Below are 24,379 nucleotides of genomic sequence, written 5' to 3' on the forward strand. Positions count from 1 at the left end.
AATAAATGACATCACCATTTATTGGGTGTCTACTACGTGCCAATTAATACACTAAAGTGAATCATGTCTTTTATTCCACGTAATTCTCAGTAATACTGCACATTATCGCCTTCATTGTATGTGAACTGAAGTTCAGAGAGGTTAAGCAACGCATTGCAGGTCACACCGGTAGCAAATGGCTAGGAACAACCAGTAACTCAAGACACTAGCCTTAAGCTTCCTATTCATAGAATAGGCAATCTCTCTCTTGAGGGTTTTGTTCAGCAGTCCTAGCTTATTAGTGACTTCACATCCCTTCTGCTGCTAGTATGTTCAAGTAGCATCTTGTAACAAGTGTGACCTGGTTCCTTAAGAATTCTATCGAGAACCGGGGAGCCTGGGATTCGGCTAGGTGGTTTATACACCTTATCTCCTTTAATCGTTACAACTCCAGAAAACTAGGTTCACTCATTCCATTTCATAGATGGCGAGCCTGTGTTTCGGAGAGGTTAAAAAGGTTCTTGAACTAGTGAGGGGTGCAGCCGCGACGGGACTCCAGGTCTCGACCTCCAACACCAGGGCAAGCTTTTCCCAACCCCATGTGTTGCCATTTGTCAGTGCCCGGGCCAGAGCGCCATAGTGCGATCTGGCAGTTGCATGAGAAAGCAGTCGTGCCACCGTCACCCATTGCTCCGTCCACGCATGGATGGTTAAGTGGCACCGGAAGGAGCAGCTCCACACTTGAGCTCAGCAACAGAAATGGCATCTAGCAGGTTCTCAGCCCTCTTCCCTGGGACCGAGGAGTTTGGAAAACCCAGGACACTCCCGGGAGCCCGAGGCCCCGCCTTGGTTCAGTGAGTTCCGACTGGCAAGTGAGGGACGGAGGTGGAAACGGCAAGTGGGGAGCTCCAGGAACGTCCTGCTACGTGCGTACCCGTAAGCGAGGACCCCCAAATCCGGGCTAGCCGGCTGGCTCCGCCCACAAGAGGACCGTCCCCGGAAGTGACGTCAACGGCTACGGCGTCTGGGAGGGGCCCTGGCGCAACCGGGGGGTTTGAGAGTGGCGGCGGCCGCTGAACAGCAGACAGGCCCAGCCACAGAGAGGAACGTCCGGAGCGCGCGCCCGGCGGGTAGCGGCTCGACGACCCGCGCCGCTGCCGCTGCCTCCGCGTGCGGGGGCGGAGGGCGGGGCGCGAGGAGCCGCGGCAGCTGTGCAGCGGCGGGAAATGCGGGCGGCTGCAGGCACCCGGCGGGCTCGGCTCGGCGGTTGCCGCCGTCTTCTTTGGCCCCGTCGCGGGGGTCGCAGCGACTGCCGCGCCGTCCTCGAGTTCCCAGCGTGAGGAACAGTTGGCAGCGGGTAGAAGCGCACCGCGTTTGTGGCCGAGACTGAGAGAGAAAACCCCGCGCGCGGCCTGGTGAGCGGCCTGCCCGCGCCCCGTCGGGGGTCTCGCGCCGCCGCCCCTCGGATGGGGATCGGGAGCGGGCGCGGGGGCGGAGGGGCTGCGGCACAACAGGAAGTGCACGCGCGGCCGTGGGGCGGGCGGGGCTCCGGCGCGCTCCCCAGGGGACCCGCCCCCGGCCGCCCTGTGCCCGCGGCCCGCGCAGGTGGATGCGGGAGCGCACACCCAGGGCCGCTTGCTTCCTCGTGTCGCGCGTGGTCCCTTGGGCGAAAGGTGGCCGCGTTATTTTTTTTTGTCGTTGCCTGGGTGGGGAGGAGGGGAGCAGTTTGGACTCTCTCTAGCGACAGGAAGGAAGTTGGAAAATGAAAGTACAGTAATTTGAGTGCTCACAAAGGCCGTGAGTTTGCGCCTCTTCCCCGTCCCGGACTTTGATCTCTCGGGGCGCACGGCCGCGGGTGTTTCTTCCTTTCCCCCAGCCTGCCATTCATCCGGTGTCAAGTTTCATACATTTTTTTTTTCTACTTCTCTCCAGCACTGCGCCTCCCCCCCTTTACTTTCCGCTCACTGTACAGCTGGGGCCAGGCTTTTTCAATCCTAGCGAGAGCAATTGGAAACATCTTTTGGAGGCGGAATAGTCACAGACAGATTGGCAGGAAATAAAGTGAAGGAGTATTGCTGACTGAAGTCAAAATACATACAGTTGGCGTTTTCCTTAGCTATAGCTGTTTGAAGTTTGGGGACATTTAAATAAAGGTTCTGGAGCTTTATTCTCTATCGGAACGGCCCGTCTCTCTGACTGATGGAGCAGATTCCCTCCTCCCCCACGCCCGCCCGGTGTGGAAGACTTGGTGCTTTAGTGTCTGGGTCTGGCGGTGGTGTCTTCTGTGAACATGTAGTGTGATCGAATCTTCTCCTCTTTGATTTTATTTAAGCATTAAAACTGCGTTAAGTCAGTCCGTTACATTCTTAAGGAAATGCTGTCAAGTTTTTGCGTAATCTGACTATACATTTGGAGATGGGGTGTACTCAGTAGTAGAGTGCTTGTGCAAAGCTCTGGATTCAGCCCTCAGCATCACTGTTCTCTTTGTATAGAATCCTGTGTAGTGGTTAGCTACACCTAGTACTTTTTTTTTTTTTTTTTTTTTTTGCGGTCCTGGGGTTGAACTCTGACTCTTGATTCTCCTTATCTCAGCCTCCTGAGTAGCTAGGATTACAGGCATGAGCCACCGGCACCCGGCACAACTGGTAATTTTTTGATAGTGATTATTTTGATTCAAAACTAGTTTTGATGCATTTTATAATTTGGTTTTGCTTTATTTAAGCAGCACACTGAAGAATTCAGAGACGTATTTATTTTTTGGGAGCTACTGTCTCTGAAAAATTGCTGGACCACGGGTCACCGCAGCACCTGGACTGTGTGTATTACAAACATGTTTAAGGTGGAAGAGGCTTATTTAATAGAGTCTTCCTTTCCTTAGCCGTTATTTCAACATGTCTTCGTCTTTTTTCTTTTTTCTTGTGTTGTGCTAGGGATCAAACTCGGGGTCTATAGCACGCTAGCCAAGTAAGCTACCACGGAGGTACACCCCCAGCCCTCAAACTTGGGATTTTTGTTTGGCTTGGCTTTTTGTTTTTTAAGGGGGTTTTCCAGCATAAGCCAGAAAACCTGTTGGACAAATTCTGAAAGATCTGTGACACTTTGATTTGATTTTTTTGTTTGTTTTTGGTGGCAATGGGGTTTGAACTCAGGGCCTCACTTTTGCAAGGCAGGCACTCTACTACTTGAGCATGCCCCCAGTTACCAAATTTTTTTTAATTAATAAAATATTTGTTTTAAAAGTGTCCACTGAAGATGTCTGTTTTATATCTTTGTTTTTCTCAAAAATTTTATCTCCAGTACTTCAGTCCAAAACTGTAATGCCCTTTCTCTTTTCTTCTTGTTAGCCTTCTGTCCTGGACAGAGTGTAATGTGCTAGAGGTTTTGGCATTTTCCACAGGACTTAGGTTCTGTCCAAACTCCAGCGACGCCACACACGCAGCTCCACTAGTCACCGAGGGGGAGGCAGAAGGTAATTCTGTACCACCTTGGGCCACCCATATTTTTGGGAACCTCTCCCTCCCCCAGGATGGCACTTTTGTGCTCATTATGGAGATGCTAGCACCTCACTAATGTCCTTATAACTGTGTAGTTTAACCATTATAAACTGAGGGCTCAAACAGCATTTATATGGTAGGTTTAAGACTGCAGTGTTTGGGTTTCAAAGTTTTTCAAAAACAAATGGAATTATAAGCACCACATTTGCAGTGGTTTAGGCATTCCTGTTCTCTGCCTGTCTCCTTTCTTCCCTTCATCATCGTCTCTCACACACATATATATTCCTGCCTGTACTATAAGCATTCTGCTTGCTTTTTTCTCTTTTTTCTTTCTTTCTCTCTTTTTCTTCCTTTCTCCCTGTTTCTTTTTTTCTCTATCTCTCTCTCCCTTCCTTCCTTTCTTTCTTTGGGTCTTAATATGTAGTCCAGGCTGGCCTCAAAATCATGATCCTCATGCCTCAGAATCTTGAGTGCTATTATTACAGGCGTGTGCCACCATGCCCACCCCCTATAAACATTCTTCATATGAAGGTGATGTCTGGAAGTGTGGAAATTGAGTTCTTTGGCTGAGCTCATATTTACTAGGAAGTAGTTTTAACAGGTTTAGACTAGCAAATAATTGCCTAAGTGGGAAAACTATGTAGTAAAAAAGCAACTTGCCATGAATAGGCATTATCGGAAAGAAGTCTGCCTGGTAAACTCAGAAAAATGACAGGGGAGTCCTCCCTCCCCCACTATTCATAATGGGTATAATAACCACCATTGTAACCCAGCTATTTTTTGGTTTTTTTCGGCAGTACTGGGGTTTGAACTCAGGGCTTTGCATTTGAGCCACACCTCCAGCCCAAAAAACCCAGTGTAAGTGAGACTATGAGGAACTGATTTCTAGTGGGCATTCGTAATAGGGAAGCTCTTCATTTATGGACCCTTAGTATCTCACATGTTATACTTCTATATGATCAACTGGGGATGTGAATGCTTTTGTCCATCTAGGGAAGATGAGCAGAGGAGTGCATGACTGATGAAGGAGGTTTGGATTCGTGGGCCTCAGCTTCTCTATGAATTCTGACTGTGGGAGGCATCTCCCCTTTCTACTCTTTATGGTTTTTCCAGCTCTGCTTCTGGATGTCAGTATCACATACAGGCAGCTTCTGAGTGCTCACTATGTGAAGATTATTGGAGGATATTTCATGTGCCTGAGAAGCTATAGATACCTACCCAGGTGTTTTCCTAGTAGATCCTCCAGGATCCCATCCTCTGTGAGTTATGTGTTAGAATTAGTCTTCTCAGGTCTTCACTTTGGTAATGTTTGTTGTGTTAGCTTGTTTGCTTTAAAGTGTCTTTATTGAGATGTAATTTACATACCATGAAATTTACTTACCTAGAGTGTACAGTTCAGTGGCTTGTAGTATAATCATGGAGTTGTGCAATTGTCATGACAATCTAGATTTCAAATGTTTTCAGCAGCCCCAAAACAAAACAAACCCTGAGGTGGGTGTGGTGTCCTATGCCTGTAATTCCAGCACTCGGGAGACTGAGGCAGAAGAATCTTGTCAAGGTGAGGCTACATACTGATACTCTGTCTCTCCACACCCCCAAAATAAAAAAAAAAAAGAAGCGCTGTACTCATTAGCTGTCCCTCTTCTCCCCATTCCTCTCCCTTCCTTCACCTCCAACCCTCAGCCTTCAGCAACCACTGATCTATCCTCTTTGTCTATAGATTGGTTCATTCTTGATATTGCATATAAATGTTCCTTCGTGGCTGACTTCTTTCACTTGCGTGATGTTTTCAAGGTTCATATTGTGTCAGTGCTTATTTCTCTTTTTGGCTGAATGATACCCCATTGTATGAATGTACTAGTTTATTTATACATTCTTCAGTTGGAGGACATTTACATTGTTTCTAGTTCTTGGATATTAGGAATAATTCTGCTAAGAGCATTCCTGTATAAGTTTTTGTAGGGACATTTGTAGGGAGAATATTTTCATTTCTCTTGGTTATATACCCAGGAGTGGAATTGCTGGGTTACGTGGTAAACTTTGCTGGTCACATCATTTTACATTTATACCAACAATGTATGAGGGTTTCATTTCCTCCACATGTTTGCCAGTGCTTCTTACTGTCTTTCTTTTTTTTAATGAAAGCGTTCCTAGTTATTATGAAGTGGTTTCTTACATGGTTTAGATTTTCATTTCCTCAATAATTATTTTGACCATCTTTTCATGTGCCTTTTGACTATGTATCTTTGGAGTTCTGGGTATTGAACCCAGGACCTTGAGACAGCGAGGCAAGTGCTCTACTACTTAGCTACTACCCCCCAGCCCTTTTGTTTTTATTTTGCTTTTGAGACAAGGTATACCTTTTTGCCTGGGTTGGCCTCAAACTTGTGCTCTGAACTGGAGATTCTCTTGCCTCTGCCTCCTGAGTAGCTTGGTGGTGTGCATCACCACGCCAGACTTTTTTTATTATTATTATTTAAACAGTTTGCTATGTAGCCAGGTTGTCCTTGAACTCATGATCCTCCTGCTCCAGTTCTGGGATTACAAGTTTGTACCACCATACCTGGTTTAATTTTTTTCTTTTATTACAAGAGTTTGTGCTGGTGGAGTGGCTCAAGTGGTAGAGTACCTGCCTAGCAAGTGTGAGGCCCTGAGTTCAGACCCCAGTACCACCAAAAAAGAAAGGAAAGAAAAAAAATTATTAAATTGTAAGAATTCTTTATGTGTAAATTTTGTGGTGCAGAGACTCAAACCCAGGTCCTTGAGCACGTTAGGCAAGCACTGTGCCACTGAGCTACATCCCGAGCCCATGAGAGTTCTTTATATATTTTTGCATACAAGTTCCTTTTGAAATACATGATTTGAAAGTGTTTTTGCCCATTTTGGGGATTATTTTCTCACTCAGTGGTATTTGCAACACAGCAGTTTTACATTGTTTTTATACTTGTTTTTGCAGTGCTTTAATGGAATTGATTTAATTTGTTTTTCAGACTAATCTGACTTTCTGAGATTTCATTCCTAGAGAATGGAAGATTTTTGGGGGGTTCTGTTTTTTATGTATGAAATTTAGTCCTAGGTTTCTTAGGATATATATATATGTACATATCCTAAAGAATTCTGCCTAATAGACCAGTCATTTTAAAGTTCTATGAGGAAAATACCTTTATGAGAGTACTTCCTTGCTGCTCCGTTATCTAAGCTAATAGTTATCAACTGGGACAGTTTTGACAACCAACCTGGGGGGGCTGGTATGGGAACATGTGGGAACATTTTTAATTGTCTGAGCTGGCAGGGGGTGCTACTGACAACTAGTGAGTAGAGAGACCAGGGATGCCCTTAAAACAAACTGCAGTGCATAGGACAGTGACTCAACAAAGAACTATCTGATCCCAAATGTCAGTGGTGCTGAAATTGAGAAACTTTCAGGGAGATCCAAAAATTTCAGATGCTGGAAGATTTTTCTTAAATTCATGTCTTTATATTCAAATAAAAGGAGTAATTGTGCAGATGGAATCCCTGTAAACAGAACTGTAACTGAACTTGTAAATTAAATGAGGGAACATTTTGTTGAATTCTCAGTGCTGCAAATTTGTATGTAACTTACACTTAAAATAATGGATGCTGTTTGAAGGAGAAATTCCAGTTGGAACAAGAATAGATTAGTTCCTCCATTTGTGCCTCCAGGCCACCCTGAGACACTTATCTTAGCAAATAAACTGGCTTGATTTAGATAGATACCGAATGGTGGTCTTCTGAGAGAATATGACAGATTTTAAGTTAAATTTAATAGCTGATAACTCTTAATTTGACAGGCTTTATTCTGCTCCAGTAATTTGTGGAACTAGCTTTATCCTCCTTTAAAGTTGCTTACTGTTTGATACTTTTGGCTTTTTTTTTCCCCAATGCTGGGAATCAAACCCAGGCCTTCATGCATGCTAGGCAAGTATTCCTTTCTGAGCCACATCCCCAGCTCTTCTTAAAACTTATTAAGCAGCATGACATGCTTAAGAGTTTGGATTCTGGATCCAGATTGCCTGGGCTTTCAATGCTCTTATTAATTTGTTGTGATGCCGTAGTATCTTATCTTATAGTAGTGCTGTGGGTATGAAATGAACTAGTACACTTAGAGCACTTAAAGAGCGCCTGCCTTTTTTTTTTTTCTATTTTATTATTATTATTATTTTTTTATTCACGTGCATACATTATTTGGGTCATTTCTCCCCCCTGCCCCCCTCCCCCAGCGCCTGACTGTTAAAGAGGTTAATGTTACCACATATCTATTCTTTCAGCCTATTGCTATGGACAGTGCCATCACCCTGTGGCAGTTCCTCCTCCAGCTCCTCCAGGAGCCTCAGAATGAGCACATGATCTGTTGGACCTCTAACAATGGGGAATTCAAGCTTCTGCAGGCAGAAGAGGTGGCTCGGCTCTGGGGCATTCGCAAGAACAAGCCTAACATGAATTATGACAAACTCAGCCGAGCCCTCAGATACTACTATGTGAAGGTAACACATCCTGACCTTGATGCTCTACGGAGAACCTCAAGACAAGAATGATTCCTTCATTTCTCTTGAGGTCGTGGATACTCATGTCTTGGTTATTTTAGTTCCATTTATTGTTGTTTGGAATTAGGATACAAGGTATAAATGTTCCAGCTGTGTTTCTACAAACTCTTACTCGATAACCTACTCTCGTTGCACATATTTTATTTCTGACTGAATTCATTTTTTTGTTTTTTGGGTTTTTTTCCCCCTTTTCTTGGGCAGTACTGGAATTTGAACTCGGGGCCTCACACTTGCTAGGCAGGCACTCTACCACTTTTGCTATGCTTCCATCCCCTGAAATTATTTTTTTAAAAAAAGTATAGTATTGGAATATGGAAAAGGAAATTTTGAGGTTCTTGAGGATAAATAAATGAATATTCCCATGTGTATCATAATTTACTTTCAAAGTTGTGTGTGCTTGTTTTTTTTTACCTTTTCTTGATTTTTAGTTTTAGTTTAATACAAGAAAACACAAATTAATGCCTTAAAAATAGCTATTAATAGAGTTTATTTATTAGTTAAAAATTATGTTTTCATTTAATATCCTGTTATTTTGAATACATTCTTGGTCACTGAGGAAAAGTAAGCAGCAGCAAAGGATAGATTTAGAATAAGAAGCTGAGCTCTTGCTTCCTTTTGCCTTTAAGTAGTTGATCTTATCAGCTTTCCTGTGTGGAGATAAGAGGTAAGCATTGACTAGAATTTCTGAGGGAAGTGGGAACCTTATAGGTGTAATGTTCTGAATTCCTTTTTGCTTACTCAGGATGCTTATGGCTTGTACTGTTGGAATTACTTGAGATTTCAGTTTAGTGAGCTCTGACACAAATGTGGCTGAGAGGGTCAAACAGTTAAAGAAAGTCTCTCAGTTTTTATGTAGCATTAGTTCGGTTACAAGTAAAACATTTGATTCTTCCTGTCTTAACTTCTCCATACTAGTAGGGACTGTGTTTAGTGTAGCTGGAGAGATGTAGATGATTTTAAAGCTTTTAAGCAAGCTGCGTCTACTTCTCAAACAGAGAGCCTTGTTAGGTCATCTTTTTCATGAACTACAGGACATAATTTTATAAGAAAGTATAAGAATTCTTATTTTCTTTACCTACAGAATATCATTAAAAAAGTGAATGGTCAGAAGTTTGTGTACAAGTTTGTCTCTTATCCAGAGATTTTGAAAATGGATCCAATGACAGTGGGCAGGATTGAGGGAGACTGTGAAACTTTAAACCCCAGTGAAGTCAGCAGCAGTTCCAAAGATGTGGAGAATGGAGGGAAAGAGAAACCACTTCAGCCTGGTGCCAAGACCTCTAGCCGCAATGACTACATACACTCTGGCTTGTATTCTTCTTTTACTCTCAACTCTTTGAACACCTCCAATAAGAAGCTTTTCAAATCTATAAAGATGGAAAATCCGGCTGAGAAACTGGCAGAGAAAAAATCTCAGGAGCCAACATCATCTGTTATCAAATTTGTAACAACACCTTCCAAAAAGCCACCCCTTGAACCTGTTGCTGTCACCATTTCAACTGGTCCAAGTATTTCTCCATCTTCCGAAGAAACTATCCAAGCATTGGAGACATTAGTTTCCCCAAAACTACCTTCCTTGGAAGCCCCAACACCTGCATCAAGTGTAGCTACCACTTTCACCCCCACACCTCCTGTTCCATCCATACCCCTTTCTTTGAAGGAGCCTCCTAGGACACCTTCTCCACCACTGAGTTCCAATGCAGACATCGACACAGACATTGAGTCAGTGGCTTCTCAGCCAATGGAACTTCCAGAGAACTTGTCACTGGAGTCTAAAAATGAGAATTCTGCTTTGCCAGAAAAGGACAAAACAAATAATTCGTCAAGATCCAAGAAACCCAAAGGGTTAGAACTGGCCCCCACGCTTGTGATCACAGGCAGTGACCCAAGCCCACTGGGAATATTAAGTCCATCTCTCCCTACAGCTTCTCTTACACCAGCACTTTTTTCACAGGTAGCTTGCTCCTTCTTTTTCGTGCCACTAGTGTTCACATTAAGTGTTCACATTTATTCACCTTTTAGAACAAATCTGCAAGTTCTTGTGCTGTTACTTAGGTTTGTCCTAGAAAGATTATAGGTAACAGTGAAAGTAACCCCCGTTCCTCACCTCAGTTAGGATTGGCAGATTAAAGATTTGGAGTATTGTCTTTAAAAATTCATTTTTCTACAGTAAATAAATATTTTGGGTTTTTTACTTCCTCCTAAAGAAAGTGTTTCTGTCTCTCTAGGTGTCTGTCTGCCCCAACACACACACTTCTTCCTCTCCCTTGTAAAACTTAGTATCTTACAAGAAATGACAAACCAGTAGGTCCTGAGAGCCTTAAGAAAAAAGATGGGTGTGGTGTTGAGTAGCAAGTTCGCTTAGTTACATTTGGTACTTATTAACTTGCTCATCTCCTAGAATGTTTTAATAGATTACTCCCAGACTACCTCATTATTAAGGACTATGTTGATGACTCAGTTACCCATTATCCGTGATTTTCTCTTTGGGAACAACCCTATAAAAATGGAGTTAAAAGGTACTTATTTTGACCTTTATCTTTCTTAGGTTATAAATAATTTCAAAGCTTTTCATCATGATAAAACTACAGATTTAGAGAGCTTGGAAGTGGAGAATAGCAAAATACTCAGATTGGATTTGTGCATAAATTTATATACAATTTGGCCTTTTGTATACCATTGTAAGGACAAAAGGGAATCCTGGTAAATCACTTAGTGATTCTTTTTGTGTATTGCAGACACCCATCTTGCTGACTCCGAGCCCCTTGCTCTCCAGTATCCACTTTTGGAGTACTCTTAGCCCAGTTGCTCCCCTGAGTCCAGCCAGACTTCAAGGTGCTAACACACTTTTCCAGGTAAATTTCATAGGAGTCTCTCATAATTGGGGAATGCTCAATGAAGAAACAGTCAAAAAGGTAGTGTCCCACTGTTCAGTTTAATAGTTATACAACTTCTGTTTAATAAATATTAAGTAGATAATTATTTTTTAATTTACAGTGTCAATTTACTGCCAGTATGCTTTTTATTTATTTAATTTTTGTGTGTGTCTGTGTGTGTGGGGGGGGTACTGGGGACTGAACCCAGGGGTTCACACATGCTAGGCAAGTGCTACACCACTTCAACCATGCCCTTAGTCCCCAAGTGTTAATTTTTTAGCCAGCAAACAGATTGGATAGATATTTACAGCAAAAGTTTGCTTTTCATTGTCTACTGTTATGTACATTTGATTTTGACCAAGAATAATTCCATAAGGAGGTAGATTTGAGCTCACCCAATTTTTTTGTCATTTTAAACTCTAGAAGTCCTGGTTTTATTATTTATTTTATTCTTTTTTTTGTTTTTTTTTTTTTTTACAGTACTGAGGTTTGAACTCAGGGTCTGAGCCACTCCACCAGTCCTATTTTTTAATGTTTTTTTTTCAAGATAGGATCTCGTGAACTATTTGCCCAGGCTGGCTTCGAACCTTGATCCTCCTGATCTCTGTCTCCTGAGTAGCTAGGATTATAGGCTTGTGCCACTAGCACCTGGTGAAATCCTGGTTTTAAAAAAATACACATGTTTTTGCATATAGTTGGGTGTGGTGGTACATACCGGTGGTCTCATATATTCAGGAGGGTGAGACAGGAGGATCTACCTGAGTGTAGGAGTTTGGGGCCAGCCTGGGTAACATAGTAAGATTTCTATCTCAAAAAACAAAATAGATGTTCCTCAACTTTCAGTGGGGTTATATCCTGATGAACGCATTGTGAGCTGGAAATAACAGTAAGTAAAAAATGTATGTAATTCACCTAATTGACTGACTTATCACTGCTTAGCAGTGCAGTCTGCTGTAGAGTATTTCCCCTTGTGATGCAGTGATAACTGGAGGCTGTTGCTCTCTGTTCCTGCCTAGCATGGCAAGAGAGTATCATATTGCTAGCCCATGAAAAATATTAAAATTCAAAGCATGATTTCTACTGAATGCTTATGGCTTTTGCATTGTATTGAATTGAACCATCATAAGTTATAGACAATCTACATAAATATATATGCAAAACATACATAGACACAGCCATGCTTTATTTAATTATGGGGATGCATTCTGTGAAAGGAGTCATATAGGTGATTTTTGTCACTGTATGACTGTCACAGTGTACTTACATAAACCTAGATGGTATAGCCTACTACATACCTGGGTATGGTAGAAGTAGATGAAGCATAAGAGAAAAAGATTCAATTAAAAGACAAGGTACACAAGACAAGAAACAGTGAAACTGCTGCTGGCATAATAGCATAACTTTGGTAATTTTTTTTTTGTGAACTGGAGTTTGAACTCAGGGCTTCCTGCTGGCCACATCTCCAGTTCATTTTGCTGTGGTTATTTTGGAGAAGGGGTCTCGCATACTGTTTGCCCAGACTGGCTTCAGATGTGATCCTCCTCATACTCGTCTTGCAAGTAGCTAAGATCACATATGTGAACCACCAGTGACCAGCAATTTTTTTATTTAACTTTTTTGGCATTTCTAGGCTTGAACTCAGGGCCTTGTACGTGCTAGGCAGGCACTCTGTCCCTTGAGCCACACCCCCACTTTTGCTTTAGTTATTTTTTGAATAAGGCCTAATGCTTTTGCCCAAGCCAGAAATCCTCCCTATTTATACTTTTCAAGTAGCTGAGATGACAGGTGTGTGCCACAACCCCCAGCTTTATTGGTTGAAATGAGGTCTCTCTCTTTGCTTGGTCTGGCCTCAAACCATGGTCCTCCCAGTCTCCGTCTCCCAAGTACCTGGAATTAACTGGCATGAACCACTGTACCTGGCCTTTTGACTTTTTATTTTATAAGTAGAAGTACACTCTGAAACAGTGATTGAAAGTATAGTTTTGTAAGTATATAAACTAGTGACATACTCATTAGGTATTGTATGTAATTGTGTGTGCTGTACTTTTGTACAAATGTTAGTACAGGTAGGTTTGTCTACACTACACCTGAGTAATGCATTGTACTAAGAGTTAGGATGACTACGAGTCACTAGGTGATAACAATTTTTCAACTTCATTACCTTATTGAGCCACTGTTGGATATGTGATCCCTGGTTGACTGAAACATCATTAATGGACACATGACTGTGTGTGGGGGAGAGCTCTGCACTTCTTTTTCTTTAAACTTAAATTTATTTGTTTTTAGGGTCTCTCTTTTAATTAAAGATTTTTTTTTAATAGAGGGAAGTCTTGAGAATGTTATAGCAAATATTCCCATTTTCCCCTCACTCAGAATTGATATATTTCAATATTTTAAACGTATGTTTTAGAAAATACTGTATTCTCTTCACCAAGCTGTTAGGAAGAAACTTGCCATTCCTAATGGGTTTAACCTTTATTTTGCTCCAAATGTTTAGACTTTTTAACTTGTAGGATTTGTTATGGTCGATTTGTTCATTTATTCAGAGGGTCTGTTCCTGGGAGATTTTCCTACATTTTGTAATTTAACTTACCATTTTTTCTTTTACAAATAAAATAAGGAAAAAGAGAATTAAACATCTTAGGGACTGAGGGTATAGCTTAGTGGTAAGCACATGCTTAGCATACGTGAAGCCCTGGGTTTGATCCCTAGCACCAAAAAATCTAAAAACTCCGGTGGTGGTCTAGGGATTAAATCCAGAATCTCTCACATGCTAAGCATGTGCTCCACCACTGAGCTACACTCCCATCTCCCAGCCCCTTTTAAAAAAAATTTCTGAATTGTTAAATGGAAAAAGTGTTGAAATTTCCATATTTTGTTTTTGCATTTTACTTCGCCTCTCCTCAGCAGATAATTGAGTGTCAGAGTGATCCAAATCTTTAAGCAAAATCAGTGCTCGTGTAGCGTCAGCCTGGGAACTCTGTATGTATGTGGTGTCAGAGTACGTGAAGGTGAATCATTTTGTAGGATGAGCCACCCTCAAGCTCTCTGTACCTTTCTGGACCTATTTTTGAGTGTTCATGATTTGCTTTGTAATTGAGTAATACTCTGTAGTACACATACCTGTGAGATTAAACATAAACGTATATACCTTAGGGTATAATAAAAGGTGAATGTTCTTGGTTTCCACTCAATGGAGGTAGAGTGGAAAGAATTAACATTTAATCTTAGAATAAAATTTTTTTGTTTTTGTTATGGTACTGTATTCTTCCATGATAAACAGTTATTGCTGTTTTTCCTGTGAGTCATTGTGGGAGTCTGTCATGTTCTATCTCAGGGACTATAATAGAGGTAGAAAGTAAAAGTCAGGATTGAATAATAGGATGACAATGTGTCTTATTTTCTTTCTTAGTTTCCTTCTGTACTGAATAGTCATGGCCCGTTCACTCTGTCTGGCCTGGATGGACCTTCTACTCCTGGCCCATTTTCCCCAGACCTTCAGAAGACATAATCTACGCACTGTGGAGTAGGAGAACTGAGGAACAAAGAAACAGACGCTCAGCATGATTGAATTTGAAGTGAGCGACAGTTCTACAGTGCTGATGATAGATTACTGTAATTTTTGCCATTTCCCATTGAGACACCTTTTTAGGATTCCCTGACACATAGTTGGTCTGTGTGTAAAAATGCCTTAATTGGAGTCCAAATTCCACTTCCCTCTCTTTTTTTCTTTGTCTTTGTATTTTTGTTTTTCATTTTGAGCTTTGTGCCAAGGTGAATTCTTGTGGGATTGAGCAGCTGTACTTTGCAAGAGTGTTTCAGAACAAAGTTATTCCTCCTGGTTGTCAGGACCCTTTCGCCAGGAAAAAATTATGCTTAGAATCTGTTACTTAAAGAAGTACTAGTTCAATGAAAGTAGCCATATCTTTAGAACTAAGTATGCTCTGTTGAATGACCAACAGTGAGTTGTTCATAAGCAGTGGGAGAAAAGAACTATTGCTTTTCACTCAAAGTAAAATTGGAGCAGTACTATTGGGGAGATTCTGTGTTGTTGTGTTCCCTTCATCTCTAACAGGGGAAGGCAACTCCACAGAAAGGCATTTTGTTTATGCTTATCCAAGGCAGGTCTCTTAGCCATGTGTGTGATCTTGGGACACGACACAGAGTTAGTCTATTTTAACATAAGATTGCTAAACCTGGGGCTTAGGGTGATTTTTGGAACATCTAGTGACAATATAGAGCACCACATCTCAACATGTAGGGCTTTTCTCAATTGGAAGATAACCCAGGATGAAAGACTCTTTCTCCTTCCTGTTCATTGTACCCCATTTTCTGCTCCATATTTATCGTCTTTTCTTTTAAATCTAAGGCTGTTAGAAGTTGTGACTGTTATATAATTAGGAAAGTGGAATGCAGTGTGAAGCCTTCCAGCCAGTAGTGAGATAAAGATGGGCTTATTTCTTTCAATATTTTTTTTTAAATTAAGGAAGAACAGATTTCATTTGGCAGTGCTCATACACAAGGATTAGATTGCTTATATTAGTAGTGAGAAATGTCGACCTTCATTTCGGTATTACCACATTTATAAAATATTGCCATATGCTAATCAGTGCCAGGAGCAGACAGATACATTGATCTCCCAAACTAAATTGATAGCAATGTCATAGTGGAATCTTTTCAAAAATTTGGCTTCAAAGTCTAGGACTAAATTATATGCTGCCCTGACCTCTGCTTATTAAACTAGTATTTTAACCCTGTAATTGAATCACACAAACTAAGTGGAATGAAGGAGTAAGGACTTGAGGGCTCAAAATGACACCGATATAAACCAGCATCTTTCTGATGCACAGTAATTCACTTTAAATTTATTTCTATACAGTGCTGAGAAGCTCCTGTTTCTATAAGTCTTCTATGTAGTTCATAGGAAAGAAGAATACTCATTGAGGGCCTTTAGATGTGCAGTGTTGGAGAACCTGTTACTAGTTCATTTGTGGTTATCAGCCAAAAGTTCTGTTCCTGAGATGTGCAATAGAAGAGTTGAAAGATAGTATTCAATATGGTGGGAACGGGCATACTGGATTTCCTTCCCATGTTCAGTTACTTAGTTTGCTTGCCTCGTTAAAATTAAACCCCTCAACAGCACTTTGGAATAGTTTTATTAGGATAACATTTTGTATAGTAAGTAAATATTGATGGTTGACTTAACTAGGTGTTCACTAGACGTTTTTAAATTCTGAAAGCACAAAGATATTTTATCTTTTTGGATTAAAGGAGAAAAGCCATTGGTTTGTTTTCACAGACAATATATCTGATAATTTACTATCTCAGCACAGAGGTGCCTTGGAACCAAGTGCACCATTAAAACTCAGAGCAACTTCTTAGGAAGCAGTGTTAGTGAGCCTGTGGCTTTTCATAGCCTCTGGCCGAAGCTTTGGAGAGATGTGAGGTCTTAGAAGATGGGTGACATTTTTCTTTTTGAGATCAATTAATTTCCAGAAGTGTGTGCCTGCTTGTGTATATGTGAACGTGTGTGTGCTTAAGTCAGAGTTTACAACTTTAGCAAGTGTGTAAGTCAGACTTCTGTTTGTAGACTACCTCCTTCCTGAGAAAGTCTCAGCTTCATATTCTTTTAAATATCCGTAGAATTCTTAGCATCAAAAGGTGACTTAAGATCAGTATTCACTGGAGAGACTTCTGTTTGGTAGCTGCAGCTGGTATCCATCACCAGTTAATTTCCCTGGGCAGCAGTAGCCTAAGGAAAGGGGAGACAAGCAGGTTGCCTGGGGTGCTGAGAAGCTCTTTGATATCTTAGCCTTTCCTCTGCTCTGGCCCCTACCTACTCAGTCACATGCTGGAAAATATATTTGAGGTGGGGGAAGCTCTGTTTGTAGGATTTGCTTGTTTCCTTCATGTACATTATTCCTTTATAGCTGATTTCGAGCCACCACCTTGGTGCTGAGAACATGCACAGTGACTCAGAGCCAGTGACAGCAAGCCACTGCATTTACTCCCACTGTGGTGGATTGTCATATAAGCTATAACATAAGTTTTTCTTACTCATGTTGATTTTTAAAAATACAAAGTTAAAATCTCATGTCTGACTTCAGTAATTCTTTTTTAAAATGGTTTGTCATAGTGCTGTTGTGATGTTATATTCTTTGTGGTGTACTCTGTGTTTAAACAAAGGTAGAAATTTCCATCAATTTTTAAAACCATATACATAATTGGATTTAGAGGCCCTTAAAGGTGGTCAGCCTGTAGCTTCTTAAGGTTAAAATACAGGTTTTGTTTTTTTTCCCCACATTTTGACAGTTAAAATAGAGGCTTTTTTTTTTTTAAAATATGATGGGATAAATAAGCCCATGGTCCTATATAGGGTGGTGGTTTTTTTTTTTTTTTTTTGATCTCAGGGCTAGGTAGTGCTACCTTGAGCCACTCTGCCAACCCTGGATATTTTTTAAAACTGGAAAATTCCTAGAAGATTTATATATTCTACTAGACATCATGGCTCAAGTGGTAGAACACTTACCTAGTATGTGCAAGGCTCTGGGTTCAATCCCCAGTACCAAAAAATAAAAAATAAAGGTCCTTCCTGCACCACAACAGATGGTTTCATGCACCCAAAACACACTATTCCTGCATCCACTGACTCAAAACATGACTTCTCAGTCTAATATCAAATAAATATATGTATGTATATGTATGAATATATATGTATACACACACATTTATACTTTTTTTGTGATCTGAGGCAAAGTCTTAGAAGAGACTTGGAATTTTCCAGGAGAGGCTTGTCTAAGTTGCCAGGTCATTACCAAATGTTTTCCAGAGCTTCATGCACATTACTGTTATTTTTCTTTCCTAATTGTTGTCTAATTGGACCTGACACACACCAGAGTGTTCCTAAGGCTAAGGATGATTTGTTTGCTGGGTGATTTGTTCTAGCTGCCAAACTGATAAAACAACAGAGACAATAGTCTTGCACATCTTGTGATAGTACCAAGTAGGTAATCTTGTGAAGTAATTGGGGTTGTGGTTAATGATTTTATTCTTCTGTTGTGTGGCAGTCAATTAGTTATTGAACTGAAGGCTGGTTCAATTCCTAGCAACAGTTCTTGAGGGTCTGATCTATCCTATTGATTATTTCCACTGGTCTAGGGGTCTCCTGTGAGTCAAGCATTACACTGGATCTGGATTGCTGTTGACTCGTGGCACTGACCATGAATTCCAAGGTCAGTAGGATGAGGTGTTGATCTTGTAGACATTAATTTGACTCCCAGATATCAGGGCCAAGTGGACCATCCCCAATATTACATGTCTGGTAGGAGAAGACTGAGTTGACATTGATTGCATGTTTGCTCTGCTCTTCAGTCAGTTCAGTGTACATCCAACTAACAACAGGATTTTTATATGCTATAATGCTGTTGAGTGTTATGAGGAACTCATCAAAAAGAGAGTAGAGTAGACGCCAACCATAGAATGTGGGCACAGCTAGGCACCAGTTGCTAAGTATGAAATCAGCTTCTTATACTGTAGTAGGATCACCTCCTCTTGTTTTTGAGTTCCATATACTTGTGCTTTGATGCCATTTTGGTTCTGCACATTATATTTGACAGCCTGTTGTCTCTTTTAGCTTTGTATTAGGCATGACTCTTACTTAAAATTTTTATTTAATAGTCTACTTGTAAATTTCTTTTGGCCTTTATTTTACCAACAAATTCAGAGTTGCTTTAAGTTGCTTTATGCTGAAATACGTAATAACTTCCACTTTCTTGTGTTAGTAATTTTTTCGTTTGTTTTATTTTCTGTTTTTTACATCATGCAAAGGAATACTTTACTTGATTGGCCTGTTCTACTCATCATTTCAGTTACTATATATATGTCTTATTTACCTATGCCAGAAATATAGAGTCAAGTTGAAGTGTAGAATATTCTTAGGTGTGGAAATAAGTGTGGAGACTAGTGCAGTCTCTGACCAGAAACCTGGGGCTCTGAATGAATTTCCAAACCAACAGGAAAGTTACAAAGACTGTACATGCTGTAGTCTGTTGTCTGAGAGTACCTTAGGATATGTTATTTTTAAAATGAATTGAGCAGTTGAGTGTTTAATCCACAGTAATGTAGATGAACTGGAGGGCAACCATAATTGTTTTTCTTTAGAGAATGTTTCTATGGAAAGTATTTTGTTAATTACCTTCTAGGTCTGGGATCAACAAATAAATCTTTTATTTTCAATGTTGGCATTGCCTGAAAGGAGGTGCCCTGTTATTCCTCTTATGTCATCAGAACTCTGTTTACTGAAGGTGAAGTTCTAATCTTCAGAGGCTAGAAGTCTTGTGGGAGGTAGTATATTAAGCAAGAAAAGAAGGCATTTGATTATACTTCTTGTACTTGGTGGAACCTGTTACTTTATCAAACTCATGTTTTGATCTGTAAACACAGAAGATCTGAGAGGTAGTGGTAGTGTGTCTTATAAGTGCTTCCTTCCTCTAAGCCATGGGGTTCTTCAAGCTACTTTTCTGAAACAAAGTCTGACATATCTCTAGCCTGCCAGAAAGAAGCCATTTCTAGGGTGCTGTCATTTGGACTTAGCCATTGTGAAAGATGGAAATGCCAGAGTGATTGATGGAAGGGGAGAATTGTTGGCTTTTATCTTTCAGAAACCAGGAAACTCAAGCTGTTGTGCTGGGGATCGTACCTAAGGCCTCACACAGTTAGGCAACTGCTCTAGTACTAAGCTAGACCCCTAAGCCTCCATAACTTTAAATGAAACCTTTAACAAAAAAATTCATGAGGAATTGTCAGGAAATTTTATGAGGTTTCAGACTTTTGAAATACTTAGTTGGGAGACTAGAACATTTCTGAGTCATCTGATTTATTGGCTGAGTACTTATGTGTGTGTGCTTGTGTACTAATGTAGTGACTGCGTGTGTGTGTGTGTGTGTGTGTGTGTGTGTGTGTGTGTATAAATCTGTTTTTCAGAGGGAACATACATTATTCATCCTCAAGATTAGGATGGCTCCTAGTGTATTTTTTTATACTAAAACTAAAATAACATGTGTTGCACTTGCAGTTGCCACTTTTTAGAAATTACTGAATGCCTTGCTCATTTCAATTTTAACTACTAGACTCATAGGCCTTAAAGACTAGTTGCTTGCCAGTGTTTTAGAAATACAGCGCTTACATGTGACATACTCTAAACAAAGTCATCTTAAGCTTTTCTCTTATGTTCCTGCATTATTGCGCAAATAAGGATGTCCTTTCTTAAAATTCTTCATATATTTTTGTCTAAAATCTTCATTAGGTTGGGTTATAAATTTTTCAGAGAAGAGGTGTATTCTAGAAGCAGTATTTCTAAAATACAGAGGTTTGACCATAGGTGGATCAAATAGTGGAGGATTTCTGGCTTTGTGGCTTAATTTATCCCTTTAGATTGTACATAAGTAGCATTAGCAGAAACCGCAAAGGAGGGTATCTGGGGCTGAATGATCTTCTCAGCTTTGTCTTGTTTCCCATCTCACAAAGGCCCACTCTGGTTCTCATTCCTTCCAAGGATTGTGAGCCGTGCTGCTCCAGGCCTGGGATCTTCTGGGTGGGGTGAGGATAGAGTTGGGGTCCTCTGTGTCTGGTCCAGAGTTTAGACAATAGAATCATTCAAATCTGCAAGGGTGGCAGTGCCATATACTGGTATTGGATCTCTGGCACTTTCTTGGGCACCGTCATTAGCACTGTTTCATATTTAATAACTGGAAGCACTTAATGATTATTCTTGTTTAATTCAACTTCAGGATATTGAGGTTCAGGGAAGTGAGGTTTATTTCTCATGTTTTTGGAAATGTAAGAGTGTTTGGAAGGTTAGAGGTGTGACTCAAGTGGTAGAGTGCCTGCCTAGCAAGCACAAAGCTCTGCGTTCAAATCTCAGTACCACCCCCCAAAAATGTGTTAGAGAAGAGTTAAATGGGTTATGTACTGAGCCATTCTTTTAGGCTCTGTAAGGCATGTTCTTTTGGTGAGGATGTTTAAAAATAATTTACAAGTTTTAATACTATGCTTTGTAGAAATTTATGGTTTAAAAAGATGATTTGCAATTGATAGATTACACTTAAATTTGAAAAGTGTACAATACAAATTTATTTTTTTTCCTGTTTAATCATTGTTGCTTATGTAGGGGACACTGTCCCTTCTAAGACATTTCATTGTTTTTTGGGGGCAGTATTACCAGTGGTCTTTATATGTACATTCATTGCTTATGTCCATTGTGTACGTGATAGAGTAGCATACTTTATGAACTTCCTTGTTCCGTATTAGTGAAATAAACTAAAATGCATATATTAAAGATAGAAAATAAATTAATACAGTTAACTTTTGATTACTGGTGACCTATTTATTTGGTCTACCGCTGAATCACAATCACTCACTTTTGCCTTCTAGCAGTTTCATTTACTTTGTGGATAGGAAAGATAAATATGAAACTCAGTCCATTCATTTTGCTACTGGTTAGCTTTGGATTAAAAGTGGTGTCTTAGAATTATGCCCTTCATTCACCAAATAACCAAATTGTCTTTAAAAAAAAAAGAAAAAGAGTACTGTGTAACTTTGTTTTTCTTTTCTTTCTTTTTTTTTTTTTTTTTTTGAGCTTGGGTTTCACTGTGTTGCTCAGGCTAGCCTTGCACTCCTGGGCTCAAGCAGTCTTTCCTGTCTTGTCTCAGCCTCTTGAATAGCTGGGACTGCATGTGTTTACCACCATACCCAGCTTAACTTTGCACTTTGAACAACAAACTAATAAATCTCCATGGGCCCAACTAGATGTTTTAAAAAGACCTTCCTAAGAGACAACTAGGGATGATTAATGTCAAGGAGCCATAGGTTAGATTGTTTTAAATCCCGAATACTATGCTTTAACAACAGTGAAACTGGCAGTTTATGCACTGTGAAGTGTGGATATCGCTTAAAAGTTAAATAATGTTAAGTAGCAAACTCATTTAATTTTCATGCAGCTAATCTGTAATTTAGGAAAAAACATGCATTCTGCCAAGGGACTACTGCAGTGTATCTGTAAGTGTTAACACAGGAGAGAGGTATTACTTTTGATGTATGTCTTAGCTTGGAATATGTGGTAAAAGAAGTTGTCTGGGTGCTCAGCTCAGCTGAGAAGAGTTATTACTGCTTTGTTTATTTTTCCCCTTATTTTTTTGAAAGCTATATCTCATAATACCCAGTATCCACCACTTTGTATAAATAGATATTTAGATACTGTACAATTGCATATTCACCCAAGAGAATGAATAATGGGTGAGGTATTACTAATGACTTGTCTTAATTAATTTCAGTTTAATTTACATTAGAGAGACCTTCAACGTATTAAAATAATTTTTTTCCTTTTTCCTAAACAAGCAATTAAAATGGTAACTGCTAACAATTCTTAAAATGCACATTAAGTGTTGATTTTGCTGGACAGAAATTGTTGTATCATCTAGCTAAGCAGTCACACTTAACTGTTAAGGAACAAAGGCATGTGTTTTCAGGTTGCTGAGTACTGTTGTAGCTAGAATCTTGAATTCTGTCTCTCTGTAGCAAAGAAACTTCAGTGTTTAGTTAGGTAAAGAAAGGGATATGCTAGCACTTTGAGGGCTTTATAATATGCTGCTTTTAAAGAAAAGAAGTCTACTCGGTGCATCTCCAGACATTGTAAGGGGTTGCTCTGAATTATTTCTATTGCTTCCCAAGTTTTATGCAAAAATTTTGCTAAATTCTATAATGGTGATAGGTATCATTTAAGAAAAAGGAACATTTTTTTAAAAACTATTTTGTGGAAGAACTGACAGGAATTTACTTTGTATAATGCAAGCTGGCTTTAAGAAAGCACTGTAGCAAATTTACACGTCCAGAATTATACAGATATGTTAATAGATATATGTGCAACTAGATATGGACAATTGTATTTTTTTAAATAAATGGTTTTTAACAAAATGACTATGAATTATTTATTTCCTTTCTCTCACATCCATTAAGGTAGACTCTGTATTTTATTTTCATCCATGCTAATGTTTTCCCTGTAGTTATCATTAAAACCTAATCTTCAACTACTTGATATGTATCTGCATGAAAATATTTAAAGCCTATGTTAAGAACAGGTGGTGAAGAGGGAAATTATAAGATGATTGCTGGTATACAGGACTTGAAAGAAAACTGATGGGCCAGAAAAAAACTATAGGCCTTGTAAAATCTCTTTTACTTTTAAAGTTTATTAACTTTTTTTGGGTATTGGGGATTGAATCCAGGGCCTTGAACATGCTAGGCAAGTGCTGTTTCACTTCAGCTATGTCCCCAAGCCTCCAACCCTTTCATTTTTATTTTGTTTTTGAGATTGGGTCTCCCTAACTTTTGGGGTTGGCCTACAACTTTTGATACTCCTATGTTTGCTTCCTTAGTAGCTGAAATTAAAAGCACACCATCATATCCAGTTCTTCTGAAATTTATTAACATTTTAAATGTTTTTAAAATTTTCATCAGGTGCATTTACTGTAGCCTTTGAAAGGAGCAGTTATTTCTGCTTCATTTGCAAGCATGCACTAATGACAAGCTAACACCCTCACACTGTCACTTTCCAGGGCATTATCAGGTAGGAGATGTGATAAAAGGCTGTAAGATTTCATGTTGTTTGTCACTACAAGGCACTGCACTGATTGCCACACTGAAGGGAGTCCATGAAAAGTGACTTCTGACTTCATTTGCAGTCACTCTAAAGTAAACAGCAGTCTGTAATCCTGCACAACACAGCCAAGATCTAACAGCTGTGCAGGTCACTGGTGGTGAGGAGGTTGCTGGAGTTCCAGGGCCCGTGTGATACTTGTATATTTTCAATTCATTTACCAAAGCATCTCCCAGTCAAGGTCACCTTCTGTGTTGCCAAGTCCAAGTGGTTGGATCTCTCAGCAGCACTGATTTCTAATCTCCTTAAGATAATCCTCACATATCTTGTAGAAAACCACATTTTCTCTTGAACTCACTCCTATCTCTGGCTCTAACTCTTCTTTCCTTTGCTTACTGGATCCATTCTCTCCCTAAACCTCTCAACTGTTGAAGAACCCCAGGGCTCAATCTTCTAATCGCTACACTCACTCCTTTGGCTTTGAACACTGCAGCATGTGATGGCAAAATTGGTAACTCCAGCCTTGACTTCTCTTATAAGTGCTAGACATCTGTATCTAACAGCTTTCTTGACATCCTTCTTGACATTTATGATCCAAGATAGCATCATAAATTGGGTGCAACACTGAATCCTTGCACCCTTAGGCACCCTCAGGCCTTCCTGTGTTAATACACCCAGTTGCTCAGGTCAAATGCCTTAAGGCCATCCTTGAGTCCCATCTTTCATGCCTTATGCTTAGTCCATAGCAAATTCTGTCAAATTGGCCTTCAAAAATACAGCTTTAATCCAGTCACTTTCATTGCTTCTGCTACC

General features: G+C 40.1%; 1 protein-coding gene and 1 non-coding gene across 3 annotated transcripts; one reads left to right on the forward strand and one right to left on the reverse strand.

Moving 5' to 3' along the window:
• Positions 1 to 1,174: 1,174 nt before the first annotated feature.
• Positions 1,175 to 22,884, forward strand: Elk4 (ETS transcription factor ELK4). Of its 2 annotated transcripts, none has more exons than XM_020177416.2 (5): positions 1,175 to 1,394; positions 7,763 to 7,978; positions 9,120 to 9,992; positions 10,777 to 10,893; positions 14,327 to 22,884. In XM_020177416.2, the coding sequence occupies exons 2-5, from the start codon at positions 7,772 to 7,774 to the stop codon at positions 14,423 to 14,425; spliced, it is 1,296 nt and encodes a 431-aa protein (XP_020033005.2). In that variant the 5' UTR covers positions 1,175 to 1,394; positions 7,763 to 7,771; the 3' UTR covers positions 14,426 to 22,884. The 2 variants fall into 2 exon arrangements, with proteins under 2 accessions (XP_020033005.2, XP_073904604.1); XM_074048503.1 differs by lacking the exon at positions 1,175 to 1,394 and adding an exon at positions 4,686 to 5,031.
• Positions 3,018 to 3,079, reverse strand: LOC141414384 (U7 small nuclear RNA). Its single transcript, XR_012439424.1, has one exon. It is a non-coding gene; the product is annotated as a U7 small nuclear RNA (small nuclear RNA).
• Positions 22,885 to 24,379: the final 1,495 nt, after the last annotated feature.

This window comes from Castor canadensis, chromosome 11 (genome assembly GCF_047511655.1).
Source record: "Castor canadensis chromosome 11, mCasCan1.hap1v2, whole genome shotgun sequence".
Classification (NCBI taxonomy): Eukaryota; Metazoa; Chordata; class Mammalia; order Rodentia; family Castoridae; genus Castor; species Castor canadensis.